The sequence below is a fragment of the Pan troglodytes genome, chromosome 1 (genome assembly GCF_028858775.2).
Source record: "Pan troglodytes isolate AG18354 chromosome 1, NHGRI_mPanTro3-v2.0_pri, whole genome shotgun sequence".
In the NCBI taxonomy this organism is placed as follows: domain Eukaryota; kingdom Metazoa; phylum Chordata; class Mammalia; order Primates; family Hominidae; genus Pan; species Pan troglodytes.
The window spans coordinates 215,259,402-215,268,147 of NC_072398.2; the positions used below are offsets into that span (position 1 = coordinate 215,259,402).

At 58.0% G+C, this 8,746-nt stretch overlaps 2 protein-coding genes across 29 annotated transcripts in view; one reads left to right on the forward strand and one right to left on the reverse strand.

Moving 5' to 3' along the window:
- The window catches only part of ZBTB17 (zinc finger and BTB domain containing 17), a 34,134-nt gene extending 30,440 nt beyond the window's left edge, over positions 1-3,694 (forward strand). For 9 of the 21 annotated variants that reach the window (XM_063802096.1, XM_063802419.1, XM_063802250.1 and 6 more), the window contains 10 exons: positions 374-630; positions 728-870; positions 967-1,267; positions 1,672-1,759; positions 1,852-1,968; positions 2,048-2,168; positions 2,373-2,503; positions 2,825-3,034; positions 3,143-3,232; positions 3,311-3,694. In XM_063802096.1, the coding sequence (XP_063658166.1) occupies positions 374-630; positions 728-870; positions 967-1,267; positions 1,672-1,759; positions 1,852-1,968; positions 2,048-2,168; positions 2,373-2,503; positions 2,825-3,034; positions 3,143-3,232; positions 3,311-3,594 (1,742 nt within the window). In that variant the 3' untranslated portion in view covers positions 3,595-3,694. 21 annotated transcript variants of the gene reach the window in all.
- Positions 3,695-5,092: 1,398 nt separating this feature from the next.
- SPEN (spen family transcriptional repressor) overlaps positions 5,093-8,746 on the reverse strand; it is a 92,084-nt gene continuing 88,430 nt past the window's right edge. For 4 of the 8 annotated variants that reach the window (XM_016954759.3, XM_063804914.1, XM_054662970.2 and 1 more), the window contains 4 exons: positions 7,892-8,374; positions 7,531-7,725; positions 6,670-6,828; positions 5,980-6,250 (listed from right to left, as the gene is read on the reverse strand). In XM_016954759.3, the coding sequence (XP_016810248.1) occupies positions 6,119-6,250; positions 6,670-6,828; positions 7,531-7,725; positions 7,892-8,374 (969 nt within the window). In that variant the 3' untranslated portion in view covers positions 5,980-6,118. The other 4 variants (XM_063804913.1, XM_016954756.3, XM_016954761.4 and 1 more) reach the window with 4 other exon arrangements.

Genomic DNA, 8,746 nt, shown 5'->3' on the forward strand with positions numbered 1-8,746 from the left:
CTTGGTCTTCGCATGTTCTTGAGTCTCGAGGTCGTTCCTTGGCTGACCATGCTAGCCGTGTGTCTGTGAGCACAGGCACGTCCTTCAAAGCCCTGGAGCTTCTGCTGCTTCCCGGCTTTCAGCACCGTGCAGGGGTGCCTTGCCACCCACGGCAACCCTCCAGTGCCTGCTGGCCGACAGCGCCCACCCCAGCTGGCTGAGCCCCCTACCTGCATCCCGCAAGCAGCAAATACCCAGGTTCACAGGCCCCCCCGGGGGCTTTCCTTGGCCAGTGCTGGGGCCATTTACTGTCCCTTCCACATGTTGCTGGCGCCCCTCACGTGCGCTCAGGCAGAGAGGGCTGCCGCCTCCATGCTTGCCCTTTTCTCCGCAGAAATGGAGGTGGAGCCCGCCCGGAAAGGGGAAGAGGAGCAAGAGGAGCAAGAGGAGGAGGGCGCAGGGCCAGCTGAGGTCAAGGAGGAGGGTTCCCAGCTGGAGAACGGAGAGGCCCCCGAGGAGAACGAGAACGAGGAGTCAGCGGGCACAGACTCGGGGCAGGAGCTCGGCTCCGAGGCCCGGGGCCTGCGCTCAGGCACCTACGGCGACCGCACGGAGTCCAAGGCCTACGGCTCCGTCATCCACAAGTGCGAGGTGAGGGAGACTATGGCCAGCCCTCCCAGCCAGCGTCCCTCCCCTCCGGCCTCCCACCGGCTGCTCCTCACACCTCGCTTCCCCGCTGCACCCACAGGACTGTGGGAAGGAGTTCACGCACACGGGGAACTTCAAGCGGCACATCCGCATCCACACGGGGGAGAAGCCCTTCTCGTGCCGGGAGTGCAGCAAGGCCTTTTCCGACCCGGCCGCGTGCAAGGCCCATGAGAAGACGCACAGGTACTGCCCCAGGCCGGCCTCCTACCCCGGCCCCTGCCAGGCGCGGCCTTTCACGCCCCAGCGAGCCCTGCCTCCTGTCGCCTTCTGGCCCTGCAGCCCTCTGAAGCCCTACGGCTGCGAGGAGTGCGGGAAGAGCTACCGCCTCATCAGCCTGCTCAACCTGCACAAGAAGCGGCACTCGGGCGAGGCGCGCTACCGCTGCGAGGACTGCGGCAAGCTCTTCACCACCTCGGGCAACCTCAAGCGCCACCAGCTGGTGCACAGCGGCGAGAAGCCCTACCAGTGCGACTACTGCGGCCGCTCCTTCTCCGACCCCACTTCCAAGATGCGCCACCTGGAGACCCACGACACGGACAAGGAGCACAAGTGCCCACACTGCGACAAGAAGTTCAACCAGGTGTGCGGACCCCTCCCGGAACCAGCGCCTGGCAGCCGCCGGTGGCCGCAGCCGCATGCATGCCACGTGGTGGGGCGGGCGGGGAGCACAGCCCCGGCCTCCAGGAGCTCATCAGCTTGTTCACCCAGGAAACAGGCGCAGCGAGAGCCACTTCCGCGGGGGAGCCCCCGGTTGCTCTGCGGAGGGCAGGCCGACTCAGGGCGGGGTTTGGTCCTGAAAAAATGGGGTGGGGCGGCTTACCTCTCACCGCTGGGACCTGGGACCTCTCCTGACCCAGGAGAGATAGAGCCCTTCACGGACCCTGGCAAGCCTGAGAGTCAATTGTTCCTTTGTGGGAGGGGCAGGTGAGGGGGCCCGGGGCCGAGCTCTGTGGGGTGGCCCCCCTGACCCCTCCCTGGGCACAGGTAGGGAACCTGAAGGCCCACCTGAAGATCCACATCGCTGACGGGCCCCTCAAGTGCCGAGAGTGTGGGAAGCAGTTCACCACCTCAGGTAGGGCCAGGGCTGCCCTGGCTGCCCTCACACCCCTGCTCCTCGGCCACCGGTGGTGCCCCACGCCAGGTTCGCCCTCGGTCTCGCCACAGGGAACCTGAAGCGGCACCTTCGGATCCACAGCGGGGAGAAGCCCTACGTGTGCATCCACTGCCAGCGACAGTTTGCAGACCCCGGCGCTCTGCAGCGGCACGTCCGCATTCACACAGGTGGGTGGTGAGCGGCCATGCCCAGGACTGGGAGGGCACGGAGAGGAGCAGGCACCAACAACTTCTGCCCGGTCCCCAGGTGAGAAGCCATGCCAGTGTGTGATGTGCGGTAAGGCCTTCACCCAGGCCAGCTCCCTCATCGCCCACGTGCGCCAGCACACCGGGGAGAAGCCCTACGTCTGCGAGCGCTGCGGCAAGAGGTCCTGCCCCCTCCCCCACACCCACTGGCCAGACACCCCACAGTGAGGGGGCTCAGAAGACAAACTGGGGGCTTGGCTGGGGACTGAGCTGACTGCTGCCCACGCCCCAGGCTCTGGTCCTAGGGGTCCTTTTCAGTCTAGAGGGTGAGGCAGGAGGCCCAGGTTGGGGCAGTTCCATGCGAGTCCCTTCCTGTGGCCCCACAGATTCGTCCAGTCCAGCCAGTTGGCCAATCATATTCGCCACCACGACAACATCCGCCCACACAAGTGCAGCGTGTGCAGCAAGGCCTTCGTGAACGTGGGGGACCTGTCCAAGCACATCATCATTCACACTGGTGAGCTGTGGCCCCTACCATGCCTGTTCCTTCCCAGACCCTGCTGCCAGGTGGGGAGCAGGGGGAAGGAAGGGACCCCCCAGACCCCAGCCTCGGGTGCTAGCTCTTGCTGCAGGTGGCCTTGCAGTTCTGTTCAAATGAGGACCCCATTTTCCTAGAGCTTCCAGAGGTGCCAGTGTCACCAGAGGCACCCATGCAGCCACCCCAGAGCACCTCCTGCTGTAAAAGACAGGGTTGCTGGGCAAACGAGTCATTGAGGGCCTCCCACCCCATCCCTGCGGCCCCTTCCCACAAAGGCAAGAGAGAACCTTGCTCCCCCAGGAGAGAAGCCTTACCTGTGTGATAAGTGTGGGCGTGGCTTCAACCGGGTAGACAACCTGCGCTCCCACGTGAAGACCGTGCACCAGGGCAAGGCAGGCATCAAGATCCTGGAGCCCGAGGAGGGCAGTGAGGTCAGCGTGGTCACTGTGGATGACATGGTCACGCTGGCCACCGAGGCACTGGCAGCGACAGCCGTCACTCAGCTCACAGGTGCGGGCTGTGGGCAGCAGAGGGAAGTCACAGGCAGCTTGCTGCCAGGGTGGCGATGATGGGGCAGTGCCCGTGCCTTCACCTTAGGCCCTGCGACTCTGCCCGCAGTGGTGCCAGTGGGAGCTGCAGTGACAGCCGATGAGACGGAAGTCCTGAAGGCCGAGATCAGCAAAGCTGTGAAGCAAGTGCAGGAAGAAGGTGAGGGGGGCCACCCGGGTGTGAATGTGGGCAGAGCCCGGGGTCCTTCCCACTCTGACTGCTGCCCCACCTCCACAGACCCCAACACTCACATCCTCTACGCCTGTGACTCCTGTGGGGACAAGTTTCTGGATGCCAACAGCCTGGCTCAGCACGTGCGAATCCACACAGCCCAGGCACTGGTCATGTTCCAGACAGACGCGGACTTCTATCAGCAGTATGGGCCAGGTGGCACGTGGCCTGCCGGGCAGGTGCTGCAGGCTGGGGAGCTGGTCTTCCGCCCTCGCGACGGGGCTGAGGGCCAGCCCGCACTGGCAGAGACCTCCCCTACAGCTCCTGAATGTCCCCCGCCTGCCGAGTGAGCTGGCGGCCCTTCTGACTGTTTATTTAAGGATGGATGGCACCCTGGAACCGGGAAGGGTGGCCTGTTCCCTAGAGAGAATAAATTGGATTATTTTCTAATGCTGCCTATAGGTCCCTGTGGGGTGGGTGGGGAGCTGGCAGCTACAACTGATGCCACAGAAAGGCTGTACCACCCAGGAACCAGCCTTCCTGGGAAGGTCAGCCCGTCCCTCTTGCTGAATGCGACTAGAACCAGAGCCAGGCTGGCTGCTTTGCCCCAAGTTGAGGAGTGGGCAGTACACTCAGGCTGGAGAGACCTCGGCACCACGTGCCCCATGCCCTCATCCCATCTTGTTTGGAGGCTTCTCACCTGTTCATCTTTAGGGCCTGGCCTCCCCTCGCCCCACAGCTATGACCCTGCTCCCCCTCGGCCCAGGTTGGGGAGAGGTTGGGAAGTTGGGGAAGGGACCAGCAGGGGCGGCCACCAACTGCTTACCAGGGTACAGGCAACCCAGAGCGAGCCTGGCTCACAGGCCACTGCTGCCAGGCCTGGCTCAGGGGTCCTTCCAGCCAGAGTGGCAAGGTAGGCCAAGGAGAGTGCCAGGCCCAGGCCACTGCCCTGGCTCTGATGGGCCTAAGGGAGCAGATGGAAGCCACACTTGCTTCAGGGTTACCTGGCCCGAGGACTAAGGCCAAGCCGGTGCCATCATCTTTTGGGAAGGTTCAAAAGATGGCATCTCTGCCACCAGGCTGGGGGCCCAGAGGGACAGGAAGGAGCAGCCAGGGGCTTTGATGGGGAGGTAGGGAGCTGGTGGAACAGCTTTCTCACTCCTGTCAGCGAGGAGTCAGGAGGTACCATCTCGTCCCCCCACAGTGGCCCCGACATCTGTGGCCCACCGTTCAGAGGGGGATGCTATCTTCTCACACCAGGACAGGCCCATTTGTAGGAGCCCATTGGTATTCCAAGTGAGACCACCAACTTTATAGTCCCCATGTCCCTGTCCCAACTCCACAGCTTCTAGAGAATCCAGCTGCAGGGGAAGCCTGTCCCCAACTCCCATTCTCCTGTCTGGAGGCAGATACAGGATCAAATGAGCCCCCAGGGGCCCCAGCAGGCCACTGCCTCTGCAGGAGTCAGCCTGCTTCACACTGGGAGAAGGGAAGAGGGGGCAAGAGACAAGAAACCAAAGCTTGCTAAAATGTTTCTGAGATGGCATGGGGTGTGGTTATATTCTGTATCAAAATTGGAAGTGCCTTCCACATTACCTAAGAACCAGTTAGGACTTTGAAGACACCACAAGAGTGAGAAATGGTTAAGTTCAGTGTCCGTGACAAAAATCTCCTTTGTACAAGATAAAATTATCCTTGGGGAGGAGGACTGACTAAGGCAGAAGGGAAATAGTTCCCATGTACAGACTTGGCATGGGGAGCAAAAGCGGGATGAGGGCTGACTGTTCCCATAAGCCAAGGACCCATGGTTCGTCCTCCCACCCAAGTGACAATCACACTCACACTTGGTGTGTTTTATATTTTTTAATAAAGTTTGTAATCCAATGGACACACAAAACAAAACTGCGCTGAGAAAAACAGTTTCATAAATTAATAAGTGTTAGGAAGTTGGGGGAGAGATCAAGGTAATAGGAAGAGGGGTTAGCCAGTCTTTTTGTACAGGTGCCGTGTGACACTTCCACATCGCGGGAGCAGGACCCGTGCTGTACCGAAGCGCACTTATACAAATGAGTGGGCAATACAAAGTCTGAATATGAAAATAAGATTTCCTCTGAAAACACATTTTTGGCACAGATTAAAAAAAACGTATGTCAGGGGATTTGATTTTTTAAGTCAGTATTATATATATTTATATATATTATATATTTATATATACACACATCCCAAGTTCTGCATATCCCACCAAGAGAAAACCTTTCTGTTTGCTCTTCAACTGTAAACTGTACATCCCGGTGAATCAAAGACGGTGGCAGCAGGAGAATTAAGGTGACGCATCCAAATGAGCAAGGGAGATGGGGGTGGACAAAAAAACCCAATGAAATGTTCCTTGACCCCAAGGTCTCAGCAGAAGTTTGAAGTCCTTCCTGCGTTAAGAGTCCGCAATGTGTGTCTACACACACCAAGACATCCAGAGTGTCACAGCCTGTCTTCACTGGGCAAAAGTCCAAGTCACTAATTTAGTGCAAAGGCAGTTCTGTTTTCTTGTTTCTTAAAAACAAACAAAAAATTTTCATTCCACTGCCCTGTTCCTTTTCTCCAAAAAGAGGAAAGAGAAACCCAGCCCCAGGGTGTCTGCGAGTCCATGGGTTGGTGATGTGTCCTTGGGCTAAAGCATTATGTAAACATACAAGGTAGCAGCACCACTCCTAGAGGAAGTCTGGCCGACTGAGCCGGGCGGCAGGACAGCAAACGGCTGGCCGTCTGGCAGTGGAGTCTGTCCCCTTCGGCAGCTTCTTCCTCTGCTTGGCTGGGTTGTCCTTTGTTTTTACTGCAGAGCCCTGGGAAGATTCACTGAGGTGATAACCACTCAGTGGCTCACACGGAGGCAATGACAATCATGAGGTGGGGAGAGATGTTGGAGATGCTGGCAAGGAGGTCAGGGGCCAGGCGGGACAGGTGACTCTCAGAGAACTCACAGGGCGGGAAGATCTGCAGCACGTAGGCAGGCTGGAGACAGGATAGAGAGCAAAGTGGGACCCTCTGTCTTCACCCCCACAACTCCACTTCCATTGGGGAGCCCTGAAGAGGCCCAATGCTAAGAGCCAGGCCAAATCAGTCCCCAACCAGCAAATGTGCCAGGACTATGTCTACTGGAAGACCTAGCAGGTGTCAGAAAACTATAAACAGGAACCCCCTGGGGCCCTATCTTTAAACTCATGGAAAACCTGTGTTCTCAGCGGTTCCCTGGGTTCTCTTCAGGATGGGTGATGGCGCCCCGCCCCATGTGCTCTACTGACTTCTGTCCAAAATGCCCCTTTGCCCACCTCTGGGGCCAGATCTAGTGGGCACCAGATGAGTAGGCCCACCTACCCTGACCAGCCCCACCTGTGGGTGTACATGTGAAGGAAGGACACAGGACAACCGACCTGATTGGAGCCAGGGTTGGGAACGTTGATGATCCCTGCCGCCTGCTTGGCCTGCAGGTAAGTGATGAAGGCAGCCTTGAGGGACTCGGTCTGGCTCACAACATCCTCTTGGTCACGGCCACAGGGCAGAGCCAGCAGCAGACAGTAATCTGTCTCCACCTGAGGCAGAGGCCAGCTGCCAGTGAGCAGGGGCCTCCTAGTCAAACAGCAGCCCACATCCAACCCACAGTATCAGGTCCACAAAAACCCCCACCTCTGAGATGACTTTAAAGGCTACCCTGATATTTGAATGAAAAAAAAAAAAAAAGCTTTTTTTCAACCTGAGAAAGCTGATTTAAAAAATAATTTTTAAAAACTGTAAAGCCTTGTTTCTGGGTCTAGAGGTACTTTACATCCCCCCACCAAGTAGAAGCATAGTGGACCCTTCATTGCTCACTTCAAGAATACCGTTACTGGCCAGGCACAGTGGCTCAGGCCTGTAATCCCAGCACTTTGGGAGGCCAAGGCAGCCAGATCACTTGAGGTCAGGAGTTCAAGGCTGGCCTGGCCAACATGGTGAAACCCCATCTCTACTAAAAACACAAAAAATTAGCTGGGCATGGTGGTGCCATGGTGGTGCGTGCCTATAATCCCAGCTACTCAGGAGGCTGAGGCAAGAGAATGGCTTGAACCCGGGAGGCAGAGGCTATAATGAACAGAGATCGCGCCACTGCACTCCAGCCCAGGCGACAGAGACTGTTTCAACAACAAGAATACAGTTAATGCTTCCATGACAGGCCAGGGAGATGGGCTGGCAGGGCCTACCTACGTCTTCCCTCCCTGTAGGTGGGGCAGTTGCTCACCTGGGCCTGAGAGTCTTACCGTCATCCTTCGGGCAACCCCTTCCAGCTGCGTTGCCTCCAGCCGCATCCTCTGGGCGATCCTTAGTGGGGGCCCTCCTTCAGAAAGGGGCAGGGACCGATGGGCCAGGACGTTGTTGCCAGAGACGAAGTGGAGCTGCACAGCAGCTGTGTCATTCTTGAGGGCCAGCAGGCCCTGCCACACGATGGGGTACTTCTACTCACAGGGAAACAAACAGGAAGTGAGCTCATGGCCCCTCGCTGAGCCATGCTGGACACAGCCAGAGGCTGTAGCTTGTGGGTCTGTTAACTAGGGAATCTTAGGACATTTGACATGGCATAAAACTTGGGGGCCAGGAAGGGCAGCCCCTGCTCATGCTTACCTTCAGAAGTTGAACCATATCCACGGGTCTCTGGGAAGTCAGGTGTGGAGAGGAATCTTGTTTGGGGGTTGGCTGGAATTCAGTGTGTGGCAGAACCAGTCCTGGTGGGGTGCTGGGGCCAGAGGTTGTTGGGACAAACAACGGCTGTTTTGGGGCAGTCTGAGTGGGAAGAGAGACTGGAAGGTCAGGCTTCATGGAGACAGACACAGGGGAGGGGAAGGAAGTCGGGCCTGTTTCCGCTTGTGCCCTCTGAACCTGGGTGTGAGGCTCAGGTGGCCTGTTTGCAGGTCCAGCTGGGAGGCGAGGCTGCTCTACTCCCGTCTGGGTCCCCTTTGCCTCCTGGGACACTTGAGGCATCTTGCTGCTTGGTGGCTGGCCGGGCTGGCCGAGCTGGGAGGGCGGGCAGGGTGGTGCAGGCTGGGCAGGCTGTGTGGACTGCACAGGCTGAGGAGGCTGCAGGGGCTCACCTTCAGGAGGAGGGCCCTGGTGTAGGGAAGGAAGGCAAAGGGACAGAGTCAGTCTGTTGTGCACAAGCCCCTGAGCCCAACAAATGACCCAAAGGGCCACAGGGAAAGGATAAGATGTGGCATCTCCCGTTAAGTCAGGCCCACAGAAGGAGCCTGAATCAACGGAGCTGCTTTCGGGGTTCCAGGTAAGGAGAGATCCCCTATTACCTGCCTCCTGCTGACGCTACCCAGCAAGAGCTCCCTCCCCATATGCAGAACTCCCCATGATGTGATCTAATACTTTCATCTCAGAACTAAGAAAGCTCTTTAAACTCATGAAAAGATCAACATCTTTAGGGACTAGCTGACCAGTTCACTTGTACTCAACCACTATCTTTACCAAAAGGCG